Source organism: Nyctibius grandis, chromosome 6 (assembly GCF_013368605.1).
Source record: "Nyctibius grandis isolate bNycGra1 chromosome 6, bNycGra1.pri, whole genome shotgun sequence".
In the NCBI taxonomy this organism is placed as follows: domain Eukaryota; kingdom Metazoa; phylum Chordata; class Aves; order Nyctibiiformes; family Nyctibiidae; genus Nyctibius; species Nyctibius grandis.
Window position 1 is genome coordinate 42,182,156 of NC_090663.1, and position 27,164 is coordinate 42,209,319.

At 40.3% G+C, this 27,164-nt stretch overlaps 1 protein-coding gene across 4 annotated transcripts in view; it reads left to right on the forward strand.

Moving 5' to 3' along the window:
• The window catches only part of ASB5 (ankyrin repeat and SOCS box containing 5), a 34,168-nt gene extending 17,906 nt beyond the window's left edge, over positions 1–16,262 (forward strand). For 3 of the 4 annotated variants that reach the window (XM_068403748.1, XM_068403749.1, XM_068403750.1), the window contains exons 2-7: positions 6,662–6,741; positions 7,857–7,964; positions 9,507–9,657; positions 9,784–9,918; positions 14,056–14,247; positions 15,654–16,262. In XM_068403748.1, coding sequence (XP_068259849.1) covers positions 6,662–6,741; positions 7,857–7,964; positions 9,507–9,657; positions 9,784–9,918; positions 14,056–14,247; positions 15,654–15,781 — 794 coding nt within the window. In that variant the 3' untranslated portion in view covers positions 15,782–16,262. Of the gene's footprint in view, positions 1–4,551; positions 4,625–6,661; positions 6,742–7,856; positions 7,965–9,506; positions 9,658–9,783; positions 9,919–14,055; positions 14,248–15,653 lie in introns of those variants that run through there. The other variant, XM_068403751.1, reaches the window with a different exon arrangement.
• The last annotated feature ends 10,902 nt before the right edge of the window (positions 16,263–27,164 follow it).

Consider the following 27,164-nt stretch of genomic DNA (forward strand, 5'->3'; position numbering starts at 1 on the left):
CCTCTGGACTCGCTCCAACACCTCAACACCTTTCTTGAAGTGCAGGGCCCAGAACTGAACACAATACTCAAGATGCGGCCTCACCAGTGCCGAGTAGAGAGGGACGATCACTTCCCTAGACCGGCTGGCTACACTATTCCTAATAGAGACCAGGATGCCATTGGCCTTCTTGGCCACCTGGGCACACTGCTGGCTCATGTTTAGCCGGCTGTCGATCAGCACCCCCAGGTCTCTTTCCACCGGGCCGCTTTCTAACCACTCTTCCCCCAGCCTGTAGCGCTGCATGGGGTTGTTGTGGCCCAAGTGTAAGACCCAGCACTTGTTCTTGTTGAACCTCATGCCGTTGCTCTCGGCCCATCTATCTAACCTGTCCAGATCCCTCTGTAGGGCCTTCCTACCCTCCAGCAGATCGACACTGCCACCCAGCTTGGTGTCATCTGCAAATTTGCTGAGGGTGCACTCAATCCCTACATCTAGATCATCTATAAAGATATTGAACAGCACCGGCCCCAGAACTGAGCCCTGGGGAACACCGCTAGTGACTGGCTACCAGTTGGACTTTGCCCCATTCACCACCACTCTCTGGGCTCGGCCATCCAGACAGTTTTTAACCCATTTAAGAGTCCACCCATCCAAGCCCTGGGCAGCCATTTTGTCTAGGAGGATGCTGTGGGAGACAGTGTCGAATGCCTTACTGAAGTCTAGATAGACTACATCCACAGCCCTGCCCTCATCTACTAAGCAGGTCACTTGGTCATAGAAGGAGACCAGGTTGGTCAAGCAGGACCTGCCTTTCATGAATCCATGTTGGCTGGCCCCGATGCCCCGATTGTCCTGCATGTGCCGTGTAATGGCACTCAGGATGATCTGTTCCATCACCTTGCCTGGCACCGAGGTCAGGCTGACAGGCCTATAGTTCCCTGGATCGTCTTTCCGACCCTTCTTGTGGATGGGCGTTACATTTGCTAATTTCCATTCAGCTGGAACTTCTCCAGTTAACCAGGACTGCCGGTAGATAATTGAGAGTGGTTTGGCAAGTTCGTTTGCCAGTTCCTTCATTACTCTGGGGTGAATCCCATCCAGACCCATAGCTTTGTGGGTGTCCAACTGGCACAGCAGGTCACTAACCGTCTCCTCCTGGATCATGGGAGGTTCACACAGCCCCCCGTCCCTAACTTCAGGCTCTGGGGGCTGAGTCTCCTGAGGACAACCGGTCTTGACATTAAAGACCGAGGCAAAGAAGGCATTGAGCACCTCTGCCTTTTCCTCATCCCCTGACACTACACTACCCTCCTCATTCAGCAAGTGGTGGAGGCTCTCCTTGACCCTCCTTTTGCTGTTGATGTATTTATAAAAGCTTTTTTTGTTATCTTTAACTGTAGCAGCCAAATCAAGCTCTAATTGAGCTTTGGCCCTTCTAATCTTCTCCCTACATGACCTGGCCACATCCCTATAGACCTCCCAAGTTACCCGACCCTTCTTCCAGAGCAAGTAGGCTCTCTTTTTTTCCTTAAGTTCTAGCCTAAGTTCTCTGTTTAACCAGGCTGGTCTTTTTCCCCGACGGCTTGTCTTCCTACAGACTGGGACAGCCTGCTCCTGAATATTTAGCAATTCCCTTTTGAAGCATGTCCAGCCTTCCTGGACTCCTTTGCCCTCCAGGACCGATTCCCAAGGGACTCGGTCCACCAGCCTCTTAAACAGGCTAAAGTCTGCCAGCCAGAAATCTAAGGCAGAAGTTCTACTCTTGCCCCTCCTTACTTCCCCCACTATCAAAAACTCTAACATTTCGTGGTCGCTACTCCCAAGACGGCCACTGACCCTCACATCTCCTACTAGTCCTTCTCTGTTCACAAATCACAGGTCAAGCAGGGCCCCTCCTCTAGTGGGCTCATTTACCACTTGCATGAGGAAGTTGTCCTCCACACATTCGAGGAATCTCCTAGATTGCTTCCTCTCTACCATGTTGTATTTCCAGCAGACATCCGGCAAGTTGAAGTCGCCCACGAGTACAAGGAATGGCGACCGGGCAGCTTCTGACAGCCGCTTCTAAAACGCCTTGTCCGCCTGCTCATCCTGGTTGAGTGGTCTATAACAGACTCCCACCGTAATGTCCGCCCTGTCGACCTTCCCCCTGATCTTCACCCACAGACATTCAACCTTGTCATCCTCATCATCTTCCTCAATTTCAACACAGTCCAAGCACTCCCTAACATACAGCGCTACCCCACCGCCTCTCCTGCTTCGCCTGTCCCTCTTAAAGAGCCTATAGTCATCCATAGTTGCACTCCAGTCATGAGAGTCATCCCACCACGTTTCTGTGATGGCAACCACATCATAACCTTCCTGCTGTACAGTGGCTTCTAGTTCTTGCTGTTTGTTGCCCATACTGCGTGCATTGGTGTAAACACATTTCAGCTGGGGTAGCAGCCTTGCCCCCAACGCAGGCCTGTCACCCCTAGGTTCATTTGTGGTTGCCCTGGTCTTATCCCCCTCCCCCATCGAACCTAGTTTAAAGACCTCTTGATCAGCCCTGCCAACTTCTGGGCCATAACCCTTTTCCCCTTCTGACTCAGCTGTTCCCCTTCTGGCATAAGCAGGCCCGGTGCCATGAAAGCCACCCCGTGGTCAACAAGCCCAAAATCCCACCTACAGCACCAGTCTGTTAGCCACATATTAATCTGTTGTACTTTCATAGTCTTTTCCCTATTTTCACCTAACACCGAAGGAATTGAAGAGAATATAACCTGCGCACCTACCCCCTTTACCAAACGCCCCAGGGCCCTGAAGTCCCTTTTGATAGCCCTGGGACTTTTCTCTTCAATCTCATCCCTACCCACCTGGAATACTAATAGTGGGTAGTAGTCAGAGGGCCTCACCAGTTCAGGAATCCTCCTGGCAACATCCCTTACCCGAGCCCCAGGGAGGCAGCAGACTTCCCTGTGAGTCGGCTCTGGCCTGCATATGGGGCCCTCCGTTCCCCTTAGCAGGGAGTCGCCTATAACAATTACTTTTCTTTTCTCCTTTTTGGAGCTGGTTGCAACCCTCTTACTCGGTTGCTTCTGTTCACGTAGTCCCGTAGAGGGTCTTTCACCTAGATTCATGTCTTCCTGACGCTCAGGAAGACGCTCAGGCTCCAGCGCCTCATACCTATTCTTCAGGGGGACTCTGGGAGGGGAGGAAGGTCTGGATGGGATTCGCCTGCCACCCCGAGCAGGGACCTGCCTCCATTCCCCCCCATCCCCTATGTCTCCTCCTGCTCCATGTGGAGGAGGAAGAGGATCCTCCCGGGGAGCATTAGGCATTAAGAATACATCTTAAGGAATAAAAGGTAACAGTGATGAGCTTAATACATAGCATTTGTTAGTTTTGCAGAAATAAATATTAGCTACAATGCTTTTCAAATAGTTTCTCATCTCCCAATAATGAACTGTGGCAGGCTTCTATTTTCAGTTCTTCTCTGATGATATGGCTTCTTCTGAGGACTGGGACACCATCTGTTTACCCTTAGGGCAGTATTTTTCTGAAGTGCTGAGCTCTGGCATAAAACTTCTCCCAGTGAAGTCAGTGAGAAGACTTTCATTAATTTCCAGTCCTTGTTTTGAAAATCCAACTTTTTAATGTACCTTTTATCCTGTTTTGTTTTTTTTTGTTTGGTTTTTTTTTTTTGAACACTACATAAATCTTTAGAAATAAAAACAAAAGGAAGGGATGACTGGAGTGAATGACTTCTATGAAAATATTTTTACTCAGTACTTTACTCCTGTGATCATAACTGCAGGAATGACTTACAGGTAGGCGTGGGTAGATGTAAAGGAGGGGAGTCTGTAGGAAAATGTGAAGAAAATAACATTAATGACTTAGAAATGAATTACAGTCAGAATTGCAAAACCCCATTTTTGGGGATTTTCACTGCTGAGAATAGTTATCAAAACCCCGATTTAAGAACCAAAGAATTGTTTAGAAGATAATTGAGGCAAAAGTGAACTGCTAGAAGAAAAACACAGTTCAGCCTATGGACCAAGTAACGTTTGAAACGTGTTCAGAATATCTTTGCTTATTTCTCTTCCAAGTATATTATGAGTAAGTAGTAAAATAACATATGAACATTTGGCAGGGCTTCCGTTACAAATCTATGTACTAATACTGATTTTTGAGGGCACAAAACTGTATGTCTCATTGCATGAAGATAAAAAAGGAGGAGTTTGTCCTGCAGTTCCTATTCAGCTCAAGGTTCTCTTGATTTCACTGTGAGTTTCTCTTGTGCTGAAATCTCTGTAGGAAGTCAAATGCACAGATACTGGCACTTCGAAAAGTTGTTAAGTTAAAAAAAGAAATGTGAAAAATGAACAAAAAGAGCCTCAGTCCTTTAGCATAAGAAAAGAAACTGGCAACTTGTATGTGCTCATATCTTCAAAGCTGTGTTTACTGAAGGGTGAAAGTTTGTATTACAGCGAGCTGCTGATCTCCTTCCAACCATAGCTACAGTGTATTAAAGAACAGGCCCAAAGAGCAAGAGCAGGCTTTTTTTTTTTTTAAATTTTGTTTTTATTTCCCAGATTGAAAGAAATGAGTAGGATTTATAATTGCAATTGGCTGGAAGTGCCGTGGGGAGATGGAGATTTAGGTATTGTATGATACTTCGTAATTTTTTTTTTAACTGCGCCTGTTAATACAGTGAATGTATTTATTCTTTCTTGTTAGTGTTTACAAAGCAATGTAGGCTGCCCTTGCTAGTAAACTATACACCAGAGAACTTGGAACTAATGTGGCTTCTAAATATAGTTAGAGATACTTTGTATTCAGCGTCTGTCAGAGACCACATCAGTAGGGAATTAATGCGTTAACAGTTTTGGAATAGACTATGTTTGCTAATACTGCTGTTACAGACAACAATAAATGAAAAAATGTCCTTGTTTATGTTCTTGTTAATGCTTTCAAAGTGAGAGATATCAAGTTTGTAGATTAGCAGAAGGTAGCAATCTACACAAAGAATTTATTTTAAGACACCTTTGATGTTTGTTTATGATACATTTTTATTTTGAACGTATTCTTGTCCCTGTGGTATTTAATGATGAATTACTATGTTTATTGATAAATCACTTGGAATGTGAAAGTGTTTTTCTAAGCTTGGTTTGCACAAAATATTTCTGCAGCATTTTGCTTATAGATTGCATTTCTAGTAGAGTTGATACAAGCATTTTGTATTTAATGGATTTAACAGAAACAGCTAGCTGCTGGATGTCTCTACGTGAAGACAGGGATATTAGGTGGGTCTAGGTGCAAAACAGAGCTCACAATGGGATCTGGCATCATTTGATTCTCAAATGTCACTGGAGTAATGACATTAACAGACGTTCTGAGCAATCCAAGAGGGAATGAGGTGAAGAAAAGGAAGGTGGAAAAAATGTTGCTTTCAGATCCTACCTGCATCTTTGTTCTGTTTAGTTATACACAGCTACAAAAATGTCCAAAGTGTGAGTGTATTTAATGGGCATAAAAACTTTGTGACACTAACAATTTTATTAGATGGTTTTTATATAATAGTTAAGTGTCTTTTTTCTCCTGTCTGTTAATTTAAGAGTACGGTAAAGTGTCAAGAGAAATAAGTTCTCATCTGTAGAGACAGGGGAACAAACTTTCAAAAGCAGCCTCTAAATACAACTTCTAATTATTTTTGAGGAATTCTTTGCAGCTGCCAGCAGGAGAACTTAATGGATATGATTAATTTGAGTTAGTTGGTAATTCATAATATATTTTGAAGATTGTTCTTCCTTGCACAGTCTCTCAAAACTTGATTTGCAATATTCATACAATAAATTGGTATCAGCTATGCCTGCAACCCTGTCTGGCTAGAAGGGACCTGTCAGTGGCCAGTCTTCTAGAGGAAAGGGCAGGTTCTTCATCAGGAGCCACAAGATGACTCTGGGACCTGGGTTGGGAGTTAAGGGAGGGTATGCATGTGAAGGCGGGGTGGTCGTTTGCTTTCTTTTTTTTTTTCCCTCCCTCTCTTTTTTGGGGGTGATAAATAAATGAAAATAAATGCCAAACCTTTACATTAAGCATATATAACTATTTTTAGCCCTAATAGCCTATTAGAATGATAACATAGACTTAATACCTTCTTTCTACTATAGCAATTCTTTTAGTGTGATTCTCATGGTATTTCTCTTCTTGCACTTGTGTAGTAGCTGCAGATTAATCTCATCATACATAAGGATTTCCATATTGATTTTCATATACATCAGCTTTTTCAGGACTTTTTCAGGCAGGTTTATGTCTGGTTTAAGTACAAATATCAATTGTCGAAGTCTATAAATTTCTATATGCCTGCTGCAAAAATAAGCTATATTGTTTTTTTTTTAAAATGAACAATGCAAAAATAGAAGTGGGAAATAAGGCAACTGATGAATTTATTAAAACAGATTACTGAAATCACAATATTTTTTTCTCTGTATCATTTATTAGAGATGTTTAAAGTTAATAATAGAGCAGTTTTTATTGTCTAGAAACTGATCATTTGAAATACAGTCTCTAAAGAGGAAAAATTCATTTCATAGGACAGTTGACTTCATTCTGTGTATTTTATTTTCTGCTTTGCTGTATGCATTCCAAAATCCTTCTAATTCATATTGTTTACTCAATAAATGTTGTTATTATATAGGTTCTTGGGCAGATCGCTCACCTCTGCATGAGGCAGCCAGTCAAGGACGTCTTCTTTCTCTAAAGACTTTATTGTCACAGGTAAAGGCTGTGTTCTTAAAATTGCTTTCATTTTTAATGTTACTTAATTTCTCAGCATAGAATATTAATGCAAATCTTGTATGCTTTGCTTTGCTTCTTCACTGGAATTTTTCAGAGCAATACACATTTAGGAATTTTTTATATGACAAGATATAAGTTAATATTTAAGATATTTCCTCTGTATGTTTCAAAACTTCCCCCCAAAAATTTTTACCAAAGCTGTGTCTAAATGTATGTCAGTGTTCCCATCTTGCATGGTATAAGTCAAGGTAGTTCCACTGCTTTAAGCCCTCAGGTAAATAGAGATAGTCAGGAAGGTACTTGTTGAGGGGAAGAATCACTGAAAGATTCTGGGTTTTGCATAGTTGTGATTTAAAAAAAAATATTTTGTTAATATTAAAGGGAGAGACTGTAAACAGCTACATTTTAATATTACAATATTGTCATATTAGGTACTACAATACTGAAAAACTATACTATAGAATACATTTGATGAAAGCCAATAGATGCAATTATAGTTCTTAAGAATCAAACAACATCTACTGCAGAAAATTTCATGGGCATGATGATTTTATCAATCCAAGAAGCATTTTCCTTGCTAAAACTCATGGCTTTAGATATTTCAAACCTTAAGTCAGAGAATCATAGAATGACAGGACAGTTTAGACTTGGGGCCTTGTTGAGTTTAGAGATCACCAAAAGTGGAGATGCAGCAGCCTCTCTGGACCCCTGTTGCAGGGTTTCACTGTCCCCACAGTGAAATTTTCTTTCCATTTAACTAATTGGAATTCACCGTGTTCCAACTTGTGTCTCTTGGCTTTTGTCCTATCACTGTGCATCTCCACAGTCTGTTTCCATCTTCTTTATACCCTCTATATCCTATTCCTATTTCTGATTTAAAAAAAAAAAAAAAAAGAGCTGACAACTTACTTTCATTCTGTTATATACATTGACTAATAAAAGATTCTTTTTATGCTCACTGCAGATTTATTTATTGCAAGTAGAGTTTTAAGCCTATTTAGAGTATTGTAAACTATTAATTTGAACAGTAGTGCGAGGAAAAGACTCTTAACATCTTTTGTATGATCTTTATATCTCATTCATGCCTTGTTCAGGGTTACAATGTAGACACACTAACAATTGACCAAGTAACTCCACTTCATGAAGCCTGCCTGGGAGATCATGTAGGATGTGCAAGAATCCTTCTTGAAGCAGGAGCAAATGTAAGGTGCTTTTTTTTTTTTTTTTTTTAATATGAAGTCCAATGCTAACCTTGGTGTAACTGAGAAGGATATATTCCTTGATTTTTATTTTTTTTTAATTGGTATTTCTCTCACCCTATTGATTGTGTTGATCTCATTTAATTACAATAAGCTGCCATCTGAAAGATAGCAAACAAAAATGATAGGTCAAAGAAACACCATTAGAGAGATGTTAGTTAAAAGAAAAAAAAAAAAACCAAACCAACCACACAATTATATGTGTAAGAGTAGATATCAGAGTAAAAGGGAAAATACATGGGAGCTGGGCAGACACTGAAACAGAGTAATGAATTGGAGAGGATCTGCTAGCAGTATGTCACCAGCCTTATTTCTTCTCTGAATTTCATTACATTATTTATCTTCTAAAATATGGAATGTGTCCCTCTCCTTTACTGGTTTCTTCTTGCTTGCAGGAGACTGTTCTTTCAATCTCCAAAATGTCTTTTGTCACACTGTACCTGTGTGCTCTTAAGATTGTTTGGTCTTAGCACAAAAAAGCACTGGCTCTTTTCTGTACTCCTGACACAGGCTGTCTATCTGTTACCCGAAAACAGAAATGGGACTTTACAGACCACCTTCACTACAGTCTCTGCTGACATCAGAGTTCAAATGTGTAGTTTTCCAAATCTCTGATCTTTGTGATGGAAATATTTATTGTCCTTACAATTCAGTTTTGAGAACCATGTAGAATATGTCCATGTTATTACAGAAAAAGAAAAAGATACATAGATGTTTCCAAAAACAATTCCTCTCCACTTCAGCTAGCAGAAGGATTCTAAAAGACAGAACTATAAGAACAAATCTCATTTTCCTATCTGAAATTTTTTAGTACTTTGAGTTGTTTTGGTGGGTTTGGGGGGTGCATGGAAGAGGATAGGCCAGAGTCCTGGAAGGAGCCCTCTCCTGATAACTGTGCTCCTTTCTTTATTGTTATTAGCCCTCACAAATTTGCCTGTTTTCTCTCCTCATTCTCTCACACTGGGAATATTCAGTTAACCAGTGAGGTTGATATTAAAACAGTGAGACTGTACTACTAGCTTTGTCTCCATCCTATGAAATATCACTCCAACCTGGAGATTAAAACCACGGAAGAAAATGGCAAATAATTCTCAAATTTAATATGGAGTTTGTGTTCTTGACAGAGCTGTGGAGAGAAGGTCCCTGTTATCCCATTACTACACAAAGTGTAGATTTTCTGTATCAATGAAAGGAGCTAAGTGCAATGACTTTTGAATATTATTTACTGCCCAGATGTTAATGTATGCTTTTTAGTATTCCAGGTGTATTTTGGTTTATTCAACACAGTTTAACAAGAATAACAGTAAACTAATTTCAACTGAGGGGTGCGGTGAGAGGAAGACAGTAGCACGGGGACTGATCAGTTAAGCTATGTTATTCTAACCAGTAAATTTTCTGGTATTTTAATGCCATTTCTAACTATATCCTGTTTAAAAATTTACCTTTCTTTCAATTATGTTCTTAAACAGATTTTATATATTCTAGGTAAATGCTACAACAATTGATGGAGTGACACCTTTATTTAATGCATGTTCAAGAGGCAGTGCAGCATGTGCTGAGCTCCTGTTAGAGTATGGTGCCAAAGCTCAGTGGGAGTCCTGTCTTCCGTCACCAACTCATGAAGCAGCCAGCAGAGGTAAGAAATTACCTGCTGAACAAATGTGGAGCAGTTGACTCAATAAGAGTGTTAAGAAATGTGTCCGGTTTTGTCTATGAGACAGCTTACTGAAGTCGAGCAAACTGTCATGCTTTGTACTGACAGGTCACAGCGAATGTCTGGAGGTACTGATATCCTGGGGTATAGATGTCGACCAAGATCTTCCTCATTTAGGAACACCTCTGTATGTAGCATGTGTTTCACAGCAGATCCATTGTATTCGAAAGCTTCTTTATGCAGGTATGTCATGATTTCAATAAAAATGTTACTAGTTTGTAAAATAAGCATACTGTACTGTCCTGGTTTCATGGAATAAAATTTATAGAATCAACTTTCTGTTAGATTTTTGTTTCAGTTTGTGGCCAGCCATGGTGATCAGGGCCATTAGCAGCTAAACCCAGGGCAGCTGACCCAGGCTGGCCCACAGGTGTATTCTATATCATTGACATCAAGTTCACTACAATAGGGAGGGCTTGCTGGGGAGGGGTGGGGCTTTTTTTTGCTCTCCTCGCCTCTCTCTTTCTCGTTCCCAGCAATTGCTATTCCTGGAACACCCTGCTGCAACTCTGTACCTAAGTATAATTTTGTATGTTTTGTGTTATTGCTGATATTGGTTTCTTGATTTTATTAAATCTGTTCAACTTTAACCCACGAGTCTCCCTCTTTTTCCCAATTTCCTTTCTCGGTTGGGGAAGGGACATTGGGTGAGAGAAAAACTGTTATTGTTTAGCCCCGGGTGTGGGCTAAATGACGACATGTACTCACCTTTGAAGTGAGCTGTGCTCAATCCATGAAACTAGAACCCTTGCTTGCAGGGCTCTACTTCCAAGTTTATTTTGTGATGCATGTTTTTATTATAATAACATACCATGTCTCATTTTTTGTGGCATAGCAAGAATATGAGTGAAAAAGGAAGCAAGAGCAATAAGAATGGATGTTCCCAGTTTTTAGTCCCTACTACAGTTCTGTAGATGTTCATTTTCTGTAGGAAATACAAAGGTGAAAAATCAGCTTTGAGAAAGGAGTTTGGTATAGTAATCATTGAGCTTTCCACAGAACTGTTTTAGCAATGTAGTCCCACCCTTTTTCATTCTTCAGCATGTTCTGATTGATCTTTTTACAAGGCATGGAGGCCGAGTTGCAGAGAGAAGAGGTAAGGTAAAAGGCATTTGATCCGAAATTTCACATTATTTATTTAATCTATGGGAGAGAGATGTTGGAGGCTCACTGTGTTTCAGCACAAGTCCAGGGATACAATCGGCATAGCTAAAGGCTCATTTGCTGTGTTTCAGGTAATGACATACAGGGCTTTGGTGTTCTGCAGCACAATGAATGAAAATGTGTATATGAATAATTACAGACTTGCCATCATTGCACTGGAATTGTTTTTCTAGTTAATTGCAGGTTATTTAGAACTTAAGCAAGCAGTTAAATTGTTTCTCATTAAGTCTCATACAAGTCTCCTTGTATGATTAACTATCCTATGTAATGATTTTTATGTTTAAGAATCACACAAGTATAATTAGCATATTTTGGGGTTCAAATACTACCATGCATTAAAAACTGTAAGAGAAGGGCACATTCTACATTCATTGGTGCCCTGAAGTAGAAAAGGGTATGCAAACTGTGAATATAAGTAACTACTTCTGTCAGTCTGATTTTTTTGATATTTTATCAATTTATGAGAATGTATGGACATCCATAAATCCATGGGCCCTGATGGGATGCACCCACGGGTGCTGAGGGAGCTGGCGGAAGTCATTGCTAGGCCACTCTCCATCATCTTTGCTAAGTCGTGGGCAACGGGAGAGGTGCCTGAGGACTGGAGGAAAGCAAATGTCACTCCAGTCTTCAAAAAGGGCAAGAAGGAGGACCTGGGTAACTATAGAGTGGTCAGCCTCACCTCCATCCCTGGAAAGGTAATGGAACAACTTGTCCTTGGTGCTGTCTCTAGACACATCAAGGATAGGGGGATCATTAGGGGCACTCAGCATGGCTTCACTAAGGGGAAGTCATGCTTAACCAACCGGATAGCCTTTTATGAGGACATAACCTGGTGGACAGATGATGGTAAAGCAGTGGATGTGGTCTATCTCGATTTCAGTAAAGCGTTTGACAGTCGCCCACAGCATCCCCGCAGCTAAACTGAGGAAGTGTGGTCTGGATGATCGGATAGTGAAGTGGATTGTGAACTGGCTGAAGGAAAGAAGGCAGAGAGTGGTGGTCAATGGGACAGAGTCCAGTTGGAGGGCTGTATCTAGCAGAGTCCCTCAAGGGTCGGTACTGGGACCAGTTCTATTCAATATATTCTTTAATGACTTGGATGAGGGAATAGAGTGCACTGTCAGCAAGTTCGCTGATGACACCAAACTGGGAGGAGTGGCTGACACACCAGAAGGCTGTGCTGCCATTCAGAGAGACCTAGACAGGCTGGAGAGTTGGGCGGGGAGAAATTTAATGAAATATAACAAGGGCAAGTGTAGAGTCCTGCATCTGGGCAAGAACAACCCCATGTACCAGTATAAGTTGGGGACAGACCTGTTGGAGAGCAGCGTATGGGGAAAGGGACCTGGGGGTCCTAGTGGACAGCAGGATGACCATGAGCCAGCAGTGTGCCCTTGTGGCCAAGAAGGCCAATGGCATCCTGGGGTGTATTAGAAGGGGTGTGGATAGCAGGTCAAGAGAGGTTCTCCTCCCCCTCTACTCTGCCCTGGTGAGGCCGCATCTGGAGTATTGTGTCCAGTTCTGGGCCCCTCAGTTCAAGAAGGACAGGGAACTGCTAGAGAGAGTCCAGCACAGAGCCACAAAGATGATTAAGGGGGTGGAACATCTCCCTTATGAGGAGAGGCTGGGGGAGCTGGGTCTCTTTAGCTTGGAGAAGAGGAGACTGAGGGGTGACCTCATTAATGTTTATAAATATGTAAAGGGCAAGTGTCATGAGGATGGAGCCAGGCTCTTCTCTGTGACATCCATTGAGAGGACAAGGGGCAACAGGTGCAAGCTGGAACACAGGAGGTTCCACATAAATATGAGGAAAAACTTCTTTACAGTGAGGGTGACCGAACACTGGAACAGGCTGCCCAGAGAGGTTGTGGAGTCTCCTTCTCTGGAGACATTCAAAACCCGCCTGGACGCGTTCCTGTGTGATATGATCCAGGTAATCCTGCTCCAGCAGGGGGATTGGACTAGATGATTTTTCGAGGTCCCTTCCAATCCCTAACATTCTGTGATTCTGTGTATTAGAAGTTGAAAAGCAAATAGACAATGAAATAGGCAAGAGATTGATACTGTGGAAGTATTCTCAAATTGTTAATACTGAGAACAGTGAGTTATTCAGGCTTCAAACATAATTGCTAGGCCTGTGATATTATTAAATTATTTTACTCAAATGGGAATTAAAAGGCAAAAATTGTTGATTCAGGGAGAAAAGTTGGTACAGAAGCCAATTTCTGGTCTCACAAGATCAGTAAGTCTCTCTTGAGAAGTCTGTGTTTTTCTTCTGCTAGAATAGTCTAGAAAACTGTTGGGGCAAACCCAGTTTTAGGGGGACTAACAGCTTGCATATAAGGGAAATTCTTCCATACTAGCTAGTTTTGTTTAACTCTTGTATGGAGAATTTATTCTTGAGTATGAATGCTTATTGCAAATTAATTTAGTCCATTTTAATTTAAAATCAGTTAGCAATTCCTTATTAATACAGAAGTGTAATAATTAGAATTCTGTGGATTAGGAGAACTAATGGTTTGATTTCCCCCCCCCCCACCCCCCCCCCCCCCCCCCCCCCCGTTAGCTTTCTTGTCTGTATACCCCACCTTAATTAAAATTAAGTCCTTTATAGAAAAATCCTTGATAAAGGTTGAAGGGGATGGGAATCTATTTCAAACCCTTTGCCAGCTTCAACACATGAAAAACTATAGCATCCAAGTTAGATTCTTTCTTGAGTTGGTGTGCTTACAAAAATATAAATACTAAACTGCAGTTTAGTGATTCTTTTTAAAGACTTAAATAAGGAAAGTGTATTTTTATGTAGTGCAAATTTTCTAAAATATGCACAAAATGTACTTTTTTATAATTAGGGCAACAATGATGATCACATGACCTAATTTGATTTTTCTTTTTCTTCTTTTTATAAAGTATTTTCCTTTAAAATCTAGTTGTGCTTAGGTAACAAAACCTAGGATAAGTGTATGGGATCAAAAAAAACCCCACTGATATTATTAGCTATAGTGCTATGCAATAAAATTAATAAAGTAGATAAATTCACTGTGGCAATCTAGGACAGTGGGGGTTTTTTGTTTCTGTTGTAACATCATCTTTACTCAGTTACTTTTTTAATTAATCTCTGCATGCGTCTGTTCATGTACATCTACCCACCAGGTGCCAATGTGCAGAAAGGAAAGCATTTGGAAACTCCGCTTCATGCTGCTGCCCAGCATTCCAGTACAGAGATCATAAACTTACTCCTTGAATTTGGTGCAGACATAAATGCCAAAAATACAGATTTTGAGAGGCCTGTTGATTTAGCTGCTCCAAGCAGTTTAGTGGAGAGAGTGCTGCTCCTCCATGAAGGTAAGTTTTACATGTGTGTTTTTGCAACTATAACTTGTTCTTTTTTAAAAAAAAAAAAAACACGCCTCAAAAAAAAAAAAAAACCAACAGCCCAAGCAACCCATGTTATAGAAGCTAACATTGTGCTTTATGAAATGAATATATTAACATTCAGGTAAATTCCTTTCAAACTATAAAAATACCCAGTGATATTTATCTCAGGCCAGAGCCTGTTGACCAAGCAGCATCAGAATTTATACAAGCTGAAAAACTATCATCTTATGTTTATTGGGTGTTTACAGAATTAGACATTAAAGCTGCATTTTTATTGGCTGTTACAGACCTCTTAAAAAGAGAGAGAATACTTCAATTTCAGATTAAAAATATATTTTTGGCCAGGTGTCACAATATTTTTAAAAGTATATTTTAAGTGCATATAAAGCACTTTATTTTGATTGTAGGCAAAAAAGTATAAGAAGTTTCATTTTCTAAATTTTCTTTACTGAATTGTAAGTACCTGAGAAATAGGAGTCGACACTTAAGAGTCCCTTAAAACTCTTAAAGGTATGTTGCCTTAGAGAGAGAGAGGGAATATCCCAAAGGGAACTGGATTTGTTCAGACTGGCCTATGTACAGCATAAAAATAAGCCATAAGACAAAGGTGGGAAATAAGCAGAGAAACTTATTTCAGTAACCGTGGACATCTCTTTAGAGGTGAACCGACAAGTAGCATTGATCAATGTTTTCGTCCAGAAAACATCTCTGTGGTCTGAATGCTGTTAAAAAAAACCTCTAAAAACACCTGCTTATCACAAAATTACCAAGGCTAGTAGGATTTTAAAAGCCACAGCAAAGATGTCAAAAAAAAATTCATTGGCATGAAATGCGTGTGGTTTTATTGCCCAGAGAAACACAGCAATGTGTTCGTTTTGAGGGAGTGGGGCGATGTAGAGGAACAAAGGCATTATCATGAGCTCGTAAGACCACTAAACATGGTCCAGAATCACAGGGTATTTTGCCTGCTTCTTCTTGTTGCAGTGATGCATTGGTAGTGCAGCTTGTAGTGCCGTGGCATGTATTTCACCAGTTCTATTAATAAAAAAAAAAGACAAAAAAAAAAAAAAGACAAAACTCTACAGTTTTTAAAATTGTTGACATCAGATATTTCTGGGAGCAGGTTTTTATTTAAAAACACAAATTCTTTGCTGACCTGACCTTGTTTTTTTGAGTATTTCCCTGATTATTAATAAGGTTTCAGCAGCACCAGTCTTTATCTTTGAGGGCAAAAAGGCAATGAAGGAAAAGGACAAATTTGCAAAATGTGAAATTTTTTTTTAGAAATCCCATTCTTGTGCAAGACTGTTGCACAACGAAGTACTGGCTTTTATAGTTGTATAATTAGACTCCTTTCTTTTTTGTTTTTGCAGCCACACCATCTTCTCTTTGTCAGCTCTGCCGACTGCGTATCCGAAATTACATAGGAAGAGCTAGACTGCATCTTGTCCCACAACTCCAGTTGCCAACAATACTGAAGAATTTCTTACAGTATAGATAACAGAGTAATTAACCTTTAGAAAGTTGAATAACAAGTGCTTTTTCTTTTTTCTGTTTATTGTACACTTTATCTAAAGAACTGCTGGGCGGAAAAAAAGCCTTTTGCATATTACTTAAAAAAAATATATATCTTTGACATGTGGTGTTGGTATATAGTAATAATTGGGAGCCATTCAGCAACTGGTACCATGTTGCTAATAAGGCTGAATTGAATAAGTGTGCTGATACTCTGGGCAATATTGTATAACTTTAGCTTAACACTTACTAAATGGTTTTAGTGCTGTTAGTTTTAATTGTATTTATGCTTTTAAAATGTTTGACACACCTGAACCACAAAGAGTTTCTTCATTATTATTTGTTAAGTTTGTCCATTTGGAGTCATTATTTTATGTGTTTTTAAATTTCTGTTGTTTGAGTACCTAAAAATACTTGGTGATAGGTGCACTATATACATTGAAAAAAATAAAACAAATAGAAGCCAATTTTTCTTCTTTTTCTTTATATAGATAATTCATTAATGACAGTGGGAAACTTCCTTTATTCTTCCTCACTGCGTGTGTTGTGAATTGGAATTATGCTGCTGTGAACACAATCACAGTTTTTTCAGCCATGCAGAGTTTATAGATGCTCTGTTTATTAGTACAATTAATAACTTTAAATATTCCACAGGAATATTCCTCAAAAGCCTTAATGCTGAGATACTTTTGGTCTCCTCTTGTAAAACAGAATTCTCTGGGCCATTTTCTTATCTTTTCATAACAACGCTGTATCACAACTCATGGGCATATTAAATAATTTTCTGCCTCAGAGAAAGGCAGATATGATTGTATAGTATCTGTGAGGTTTCTGCAGGTATATCGTGTAGATATGGATACTGAATCTTCAGCCTCAAGTTCAGGAGGTGTGGATGCAAGGCTCCAGAAATACATCAGTTCCCTGTATCAGGACAAGTATCAGTCTGAAAAGGACACTATTTCTCTTGGTGTCTAGTTTATAAACAATTACCCATCTCCAAAAATTATCTTGCAGAATCCCAGAATGCTCTAGCAGGCATTTCTGTGATCAGGTTAAGATTTTATTGTTCAACTCTCTAGCCAGAGAAGGAGTGCTGACACCCCCAAGAGACATTAGAGAACCCAAAGGATTTCTGCCTTGCTCATGCCCTTGCATGGTGATGATTGCCAGTCATATCAAAAAAGGTGATCTGACTACTTTGTTAAAATACAGCACTCCTTCTCTCAGTCTTTTTGTTTGGTCTCCCTTTGAGAACAGATTACTTCCTCAGTGACTGATATGCAATTCCTGCAAACTAAAGCATGAGACATCTGAAAATTTACCACTTGCCCTTGGTGATTCACCCTCTTCCATTCCTTTTCAGTGATTCCTGTCAGTATTTATGTTCCTACTGGAAAGATGCTAAGTGAGGAACTAACTATAGAGGAAGTTTTTACAAAGAAGAATGCTTACTCAGTTGCTAAATTATATCCACCTAATAGAAATGCAGTGCTCTGACACTTGCCCTTGTTAAAAGTAATCTTAATTTGTTTCTGTTCCCTGCAAAAACTCTAGTGAGGGCCTCTTCTGGAGTCCCTGTAAAGGAAAGTCAGATGTAAGTAAGAGGAACTGCTTAGGAGTCCATAATGTACATACTCTGTAATGGAGCGAGTTGGGTGGCTTTGGTTTTCATCAAGAAACTAGTAATTTGTGTTTTTATGTGTAATACCATTACTGTGTATTACTTCAAGAAACAAGGAAGTGCCAAACCAACCGTGGCACTGATGAACTTTTCTATGTAGAATAAGATCATTAGACCCTCGCCTTCAGGTGTGCACAGTGCTTTTCAAGTTTGACTCAGGAAAAGTGCCATAAAAGAAACCTGCTCTCGTGTTCTCTACACTAAGATTAGCTTTTGGCAAGCATGGCTATTCTGCAAAACACCTGTTCGAGACAAAACTAGATGATGTTGGAAGTTTTGCTGGGAGTCACATCAGAGTCCAAGCTATCTCATCGCAAATAGGTGTGTTTGTGCTCCCGTGGCATTTGCAATGTCTCTTCCCACCGTTCCCACTGATCCTTGCTGTCATCCAAAAAGCAAACAAGACCACCTTAAGAATTTACACATATTGGTACTACTTTCTCTCTTTAATTCTATGGAATGGTAGACTAGCCAGAGGAGTAATCCAGAACGAGCTTACAGTAATGTTGTGACTTCAATCTCGGGCAATATTCAGCTCTTAACGTAATCTTTTGCTACCAGATAATTATATGAAAATAGAGTCACTTTGACAAGCTGAGCCATGCTGGCTGGGCATCACTTCTGTTACTATGTAACAGGAACAAACAAAATAGGGAATGGATGTTGGTGCCCTGGCCAGGACTATGTACTGGAACAGGTCTCTGGCAGATCAGACCACACTAATGCCACATACCAAAAATACATAGTGATGAAATACCTGACATTAGTGTTTGGTAAAATTCTTTCCAAAAACTGAGCCCTTGTTTAGTCAGAAATGAAAGGAAACGGGCTTGTTATTGTTCTCATTATGTGGGGGCCCTGTTAGAATGGGGCTCTCATGGCTTGAATTCTTAGCATGAAATAAATGTTAAGTGATGTATTAAAATATTAGGAACCAGGATCTGAAACAAACATTGAACCATGTCAGAGCACTGTTAAAGACTACTACAGCACACCCAAGTTTAGAAGGAGCTGCCTTTACTGGCTGAAGTATCTCTTATTATATGAATTATTATACCAGCAAAAAAGTATCATAAGACATGTTCAGGAAAAAAAATTGTAGCGCAGTGTCTCACTTCTGCAAAGAAATCTGACTGTGACATCCTGCAGGCTTGCGGAGAAAACACTCAGGAGCCACGCAAACGGTACCGCACTGGCGTCTCGGAAACACACAAGACTGGCCGTGCGTTTACCGCCGGGGCTGGACCTCGCCGCTGCCCGCCGACACCGCAGTGGGCCGCGGGGCCGCCCCCGCCGACACCGCACCCGGTCCGCGGGGCCGCCCGCGCCGACACCCCAGTGGGCTCCGGCGCTGCTCCCGGCGCGCCGCGGGGAGGGCGGGCAGCTCCGCCGGCTCCGAGGGGCCGCTCGGCCGCGGCTGCGGCAGCACCCGGCACCGCCCGCAGCCCTGCCCGCCATCGCCAGCCCCTCCCACTGCCTCGCTGCGGCCGTCTCTGCGCCGCCATGGCTTCCCCGCAGCCGAGGCTCCCCCGCACCGCGCTCCGCTGGCCGCACAGCCGCGACCTCTCCCTCTGCCCCAGGCGCTGCCGCAGGTGCGCCGCGCCGGGAGGCGGGAGCGGGCGGCGGTGCCACCGCCAGCGCCCCCTGGTGGTGTCGCGGCCGGGACGTCTCCGAGGGGTACCTGGTGGCGGGGCCCCCGTGGCGCTGCTGCCCCGCGGACAGCCAGCGCCGCGCTGCGGGAAGGGCGGCTCGCTGCCCGCCGAGCCCGGCCGCTGCTCCCGGCCGCAGCCGGTGACGGCCCCGCGGCGGCGGCGGGGCTGCGCGCGGGGCGGGTGCCGGCCTAAGCGCTGTCGTTTTGAGTTCCCGCTCCACGAGAATGGGATGTACAAAACGCGAACACCGAGGCTAAGCTGGTGCTTTCGGCAACATTTGGCTTAATTTTGGATTTGTACAAATTAGGTCTTAGTACTGAAAGCCTCTTTGGGTGAATTAAGGGTTTTTTGGGGGGGGCAACAAGAAACTTCAGTTTGGGTAACAAAACCGTACGGGCGTCTTCTTCACACCTGCTCATGTCCGAGACATTTTTTCCTTGTTTCATGAAGTTTTTTGCGAAACAGAAGCTGACTCTCGCCCGGGGGCTGACAGAGGGAACAAGTCACTGTGAGGCAGGAGCAGCGGAAGCTCTGGCGCAGGACACCTACGCCGTGCTGACTGGTGGGGGGTGAGCTGGTGAGGCCTATAGGTGGCTTCATCGCTAGCACTGACCTATTACTCAATATCACCTTTCATATCTTACCCTGATTTGGCAAGAAATAGCACAGTCATAAATGAAAAATGTGTTTTAAAGCGAAATTTGACTCTGGCAGAAGAGTTTGAGCAGCTTTAACGCAGCAGATGGAGCTCACAGGCCTGCATATCGACTGCTGCTTGATTTAGCTTTGGTCAAGCTATTTTAGATGATTGTATAGCGGTTTCCCTGTTTTCAAAATGAAAGTAAATGTATGTTATAGAACTGTAAAAACTAAATAACTAATACTGAGTGATTTTTTTTAATGATGTAATCAATTGCTGAACACTTTTTTTTTTTTTTTTTCAGAATTAAAAATCTTCCAAGACAAGGAGGCTGATTTTACTGACTACTATTATCAGGCACAGTTACCCATGGTCACCAGATCAACAGCTTCAAAGGCTGTGAAGAGTAACATCAGGCTAACAGAAATAATGATGGAGCCCAGTATTATCATAGTAGACAGAAGGTTAATGCTATTGTTAATATACATATAAGAATGAGAATGCCAGAGGGAAGAGGATCCACATGGGTGTTTTTGTTACTGGTTTTTATTTTCTTAAAAAGCAGAAGAGCAGGACCAGAGCTTGGGACAGTCACATTTTACCACAGCGACAGTGCTAAGTGTCAGAATGCAACAGAAGGCAGCGAGCAGTAGGCCTCCTTCAGTCGCCTTTGTCTTGCTTGCCTTAACGTGCTTGGGTAGTACCATTAGAGCCGTACGGGTGACAGCATGAATTGCGTCATGCGTACAGTCTTCTGAATTTTTTGTAGTGTTTCATGATGTTTGATGACTGCTGTGTGGCTACATTCAACATTCCTTGGCTAATGTACCAGTGTTATGCTACTGGAATAAAATTTAAATTTAACAACTAGAGCTTCCACTATTAACATGTTATTGATAAATAGTCTGCGCCGCTACTCCTTATTACTGAAAGAAGCTGCTGAGTTCCTTGGCTCTTCTTGGCTGAATCATTATACTTGTAATAGAGATACTATAACTTGCCACTGACACTCTTTGAAGAAATAAATGGCTCTGGGTTCAAGGGGATAGCAGTGGATGTTGTATAGTGTCCTTGTAGTCAAATTACTGAGACGCAGAGTGGATAAGTGATTGATGAGGTGGATGGAAAATTGGCTGGACTGTCATATTCGAAGAGCTGTGATCAAAGGGTTGTAGGTGATGTCCAGCTGATGGCCGATTACAAGTGATCTCCCTTAGGGATCACTTCTTGGGCCACTACTGTTTAATGTCTTCATTAATGACCTGGGACAATGGGATGGAGGACACACATAGCAAATAGGGAAGTGACTGACATGCTGGAGGTCTCCCCAGCCTGGAGAGATGGGCTGACAGGACATGACACTCAGCAAAGACAAAGTCCGACACTGGGGATGGAGTAACCCCTGCACTGCTACAGGCTGCGGCCAGCTGGTCAGAAAGGACCTTTGCAGAAAAGGACGTAGGGGTTCCTGGTGGTCAAGAAGTTGAACAAGTGCCCTTTCAGCAGTGGGGGCCAGCAGCATCTTGGGCTGTGTTAGTTAGTATGGGTGTAACATGCCAGCACTTTCGGAAGTGTTTCTGATCCTCTTTGTGGCACTTGTGAGACTGCACCTGGAGTACTGCACTCAGTGTTGGACCACCCAGTACAAAACATGTGTTACCATACTGGAGCGAGTCCAGGAAGGGCTACCAAGGTGGTTATTGGGCTGACATGCGAGGAGCAGCTGAGAGGACTGGGTTTGTTCAGCCTTAAGAAGAGCAGGTGAGGTGATAATGCAGGAGCTAATTATTTCCTTCTGCTAATTAGGTTAATTTAACTTATGTGGATAATGAGTGTTAGGAATTGGATTAGTGATATTATCAAATGGTCTTCAAGAGTAAAAGGATATTTTTAAAATCAATCAGTTTGAGTTTATAATTCTGTTCATTTTAATGTTATTACTCCTCTCTTCTGTAAGACAAACTATATGACCTTTTTAAAAAAATAATACCCCTGTATCAATCCAATCTTGAAGATGTTTGTACATGCACCAGTCTTACTCCAACCAGTTCAGATATTTTGAGGTCTAAAGAGATCTTTAGCCTGTCTAGTTTGACCTCCTCTGTCTTGCAGGCCACTGCATTTCACTTGAATTTTCTTACATTCAACTTCCTAACCCGTGTGTTAACTAGAGCACGTCTCATTTTGGGAAGATGCTCTGTCTCAATTAAAAGACATCATGGCCGTATCAATGATGTTTCCCAAATGAGATTGAGTTCTCTGGTTTGTTTCGTTTTGAAGCCCTTTTCTGCACTACTGTGAGTTCTCAGTGTCCTCTAAATGCTGACACCAACATGGAACCTGACATTCTCATATAAGTCTCTTCTATGCCACAGGCCAAGGTAAAAAAATCTCCTTTCCTATTTTTTTTAGTGGACCATGAGTTGCATTTACGGGGACTGTACACATTCTTCCAGCTTCTTGATATCAGTGGTAGTTGCAGGAGTAAATGAAGCATATGCGAACGGAATTCAGACATTAAAATTCAGGTCAGTCAGTCTTTTAGCTGCATCTTTAAAATTTCTGAAGCGAATAAAGTATACTGATTGACAGACATCAAATGAAAAATTTGTCCTGGATCATCAGAAGGATGTATATGATCAGAGTTTGCCAGAAGTTGGGGTTATTTTATCTTTTCTTCAATACTAGACCTACTTTGCCAAGTAAGATGTTTAACTAGAATGACTTAGTGATTTTACTCTTCGAATAGTGAAAGTAGTTCAAATTAAGCATATGCGGTTTCAAGAAATACTATGTAACCTCTCAACATTCTCTTTCATGCTTATTTATGATGATTTCGTGCATGTTATGCCCCCAAAATGCTGAAGCCGTCTCATTTTAGTTTTTTTCTACATATACAAAATGTTCAATTTAAAAATAAGATACAGTGAACTTTTATCATACAACCTGTTTAATGTTTCCCCTTCTCTTTACAGGGTTTGTTTCATTTTTTTTTGGTGTAGTACTCATTTTATACAGCTGCCAAGATCATCTGGCTGTCTGAGTCAAGTGGGCCGGAAGGGTAGTAACTGCAAATAAACTAGAAAACTGAACAACTAACTGGTCAGATGCTTAACATACTGCTGAAATGAAGGCCTTGTGATTTTTGCTTTAAAGGGTGGTTTAACATTAAACCAAGTTTCAGAGAAGGTGCAGTTCACCATCTTCGTTGTTCCACATCCTCTGAGAACGTAGCTCACATCCCAAAGGAAAAACTGTTTGCCACATCAGGTAAGTCTTCATTTTAATCTCTTCAGATGATTGTAACGTTGTGTGGTTTTGGTTTACTTTTGCTATAAAGGCAAAGAGCTTTTGTGTTTGCAATTTGAAGACATCAGATACAATTGCTTAGAAAATAGGAAGTTTGGAGGAGGTTGCCAGTATTTTTCATTTTTAACATAAAATTGCTTTGAGCTTTTCCCTGGCACGGCATCTGTAGAAATTATTCCAATATTCAGAAGTGCTTCTATTACCTTCTATTACCTTTGATTTATTCTGGATACTTTCACCATACCGACATCAATTTTCCTCCCTCCAATTACATCATGGAGGTCTTTATTTTGTGATGAATGTGTGAGTGGGCAGGTGCTCCAGTCCTTACTTAAGCAATAATTCCCACAGCACTGACAGACATCTTGACTGTGTAGGAGACCGTAGGATACGGTGCAGAAAAAGTGGGACATGAACAGCCAGCTCTCTAGCAAGTCAGAGCCCTGTTCACATATGTGCTGCTGAACCATACGATGGCCCTACCCACATAGATGCCAATGTGTCTGGCTGGTTTGGACGCTGGTAGCGATAGTCCCAATTTTCAGGTTCTTCATATGTACTTTTCCCTTTCCCACAAACAATAGTATACACTGGTTCAAATAGTCATACCCTTAGAAGAGGGTATTGCTTTGGCTTTATGTATATATAGGGCTAAAATGCTGCCTTCATAGGGTAGGATGAGGCCTTCTTTCACTGTTTAAGTATAAAATTGCATACTAAATTTAAACTAAAAGGTGATTAAAACAGCACTGTCACTTTTAAATTATGGAGTTTTAATACTTTGAATCTACACTTTTTCTTTTAATATAGCTTTCCAAATTTTTTTCCCCCACTGCTAGATTCCTCAGAAACAAGAGCCAAAACAGGTGTTCATTTTAAAGAAAAAACAGGTAAAACAAGCTGAGAGATCCTGTTACGATGGATGCTTGGTACCTCCCAGGAGACCACGGAAAGGATTACCCAGAGAGTGGAACTTTGAAACACAAACCCCATTCTGATTACAGTAGCGTTGAACTGCATAATCAACAAAAAGAAATTTAAGTTTACTGTCTCTTAGGGAACAATTCTCTTTTAAGTAAATAAACTGAAAACCTCTTTGAAATCATCATATTCTAAAATACAGCATTTGTTATTATTTCTTTATTTCTGCAACACCGTAATTTACTTGTTTTTATAACATTCCCTAGCTTCCTTTTCAGCTTCATTTCTTCCTAGAGCTGGTTTACTATTTTATCAGTGAATTTTTCTGACACAGATGTTAACTGATAAAACATTAGAAGCCACAAAGTGTAATTGTTGCATGTGAAATTTTCACTAAACCTGAAAGTGTACTTCATGTCTTCTTATCTTGACCTATTGTGCAAATGCATATTGGTTTTCACAACTGCTTTTCTAAATCTATTCCCTGCCCCATGTTTTTAGCAACTTTTATCTAGAGCAAAGATGACCCTGAATTTCATTTCCTTCCTACATAAACATATAAGCATCAAGTTTAAAAGAAAAACCTAATCCCTATTCTGAAAGAGGTATCTAGACTCAGAGGTTTAGTTTTGTTTTCTGTGTAAAGAATGAAGGGAGTTTCTTTCATTAGTGTCATCTTAAATTGTCATAATTTTGGATTTAAATGATTTTACCCAATGAAGAAATTCAACAACATGGATTTAAAGTGTCATATCTCATTTTAAAAACAGTCTTTGCAATGGGAAGAATTTATAGCATGATAGATCTTTTGGTATTGTTTTGCAACCCACCTAGGAAAGTCTCACATGTGACTGCAGCCCGTGAAGCTTACAAACATGTCAGTAATGTTAGTCAGATTCTTTCAACAGAACAATGAATTTGATTTTGTAGGGATAAAGTGACGTTAAACTTAACTGATATTTAATAGTAATTGGAAAGCACTAGCTGTATAGCTTGATAAATTTCTTTGTTCAAATAGAGATATGACTTTTACAGAAGAGTCAAACAATCATGTGAAGACAAAGGATTCTTTAATGTTAAGGGGAAATATCTGTATTTGACTAGCTCTGCCAGACAATGAAGTCACGCATTAGCAAACAATCTGAAATTATTTTTGAAAATGATGAATCTATAGTTTGACAGTTGCAACCACAGTTGTAGCAGTAGACACAGTCACAACCTTTTCCATATGTTCCCCTCACTCACCATGTGGGGTACAACCACCTTAAAGAAAATGCAACCTCATTTTATTAACAATGACTGTTACCTGATGGATTCCTGATACAAAAAGTGCCCTTTGACTTAATTTTTGTATTTCAGCAATGAAAGAGTTCTTAACCCTCACTCTCTAATTTAAAGAGACAGTAGATTTGTCTAAGATTCTATGTTAAGGCACAATTTATGCGCAACAAATTGATGCAGTTATACTACATATTGTAAGATAATTAAACTGTGAAATATTGGTAAAAATCCTTAGGACACAGCAAAAGATTTTAAATATAGTAGAGTGTCAGTTGAGTCAATCATCGGTCACGGGGCTGCACGCTCAGTTCTCACCTTTGCTCTCCAATTCTGTATTCACAACTTTTACATACAAGGTTGTACAATTTATGTGCTAAAACATAGCTAGTCTTTCATTTGACAGAAGCAACCCATCAGATACTGACTGCTGGATAATTCTTTCAAAAACTATGAATTTTTATTTCTGAAATCCAGCTCTCATTCCCCAACTTCCACAGGGTTAAACAAAGGAAAATACTTTCCGAACAATACCTGCAAAATGTAAAACATTCTGTTCCAGCATCCAAGCATGTACAAAAATGTTTTTGTATAGGTCACAAAACAGCAAAGATTTCTTTTTCCCTCCCAATATATTCTTACACCAGAAACCCTGTAATAATACTCTAGAACACTGACAGAATGAAATTTTAACATTTTAAAAAGGAGAAAAAAAAAAGAGGGGAATTTTTTATTTCTAATCTCCATCCCACCTTTCCAGCATGGTGGCATTGTTATTTCTAGTTAAATGAGGGCATTGCTTACCTATATATCTAGGATTTTGTTGGATAGGGTCTGCTAAAAGAGAGCTTGTGTTATTTCCAGTTTTACAACACCGTCTCTTGAAATAGTTCTGCCAATTTTTAATTGCAACTTCTTTACATTTTATGTAACTATCAGGATTTTAAAATTTATTCTAAAGCAGCAGCAAAATAACAACAGATAAAGTAGATTTCTGCATGTGTGCCATCAATTATGCTAATAAAGAATATTATAACCAAGGCATCTTTTCTACAGGTAATTCTAAGAATTATGAATAAGAATAATTATTAAGAATAGGTATAAAATTTGCCTTATGATTAAATTCCATACTAGACACAGCTTTAAAATTTAAATATTCTTAGTATTCTATTGCCATAATTTTCTTTCCTTTTGAGCACAGCTTTAGTAAATAAAAATATATGCGCAAGTATTTACTTCTGGTCTGTCGTACTAGTATGTGTATTTATAACTAATACAAAATGTAAAAAGAAAACAAGTATTTTAAATGTACATAACATATTTAAATAATTTCAGTACATTTGCTGTTTGTTCCTTACAAACCCTTTGTTTTTTAAAAAAAAAGTTTTTATAAATATATTTTAGCTTCCAGTGAAAGTATAAGGGGGACAGTTGCCAAAGATGAACTTATTAGAAAATATAATTTTATAATCTAGATATTCAAATCTATCTAAACAAAACATTAGTAAACATCTTTGTACTGCTATTAAAGCACAGTAACTAATGGATGAAAAAATCATCTAAGCACTTTTTAATTTTTACTTTTGCTATAGAATCTTGTGTGTAAAACTTAGTTAAAATTAAAAAGGGGGACACAATGTATGAAACAGCCACAGGACTCCAGTCATTCTAAAAACAGGTTGCGGTGGCTATCAATAGTCATTCTATTATTATGTATTTGAAAGTGTGTTTATGGATTTCACAGTTTGTTATCAATATTTTGATAATGTGCAGACAGTTGCTTACTTCCTTTACACAGCATCTGTTCACACAGAGTTGACTGAAATATGTCTGTATTGTCTGACAACACTATTCTTATTTAAAAAAAGACATGGCTGTCTATGAAATT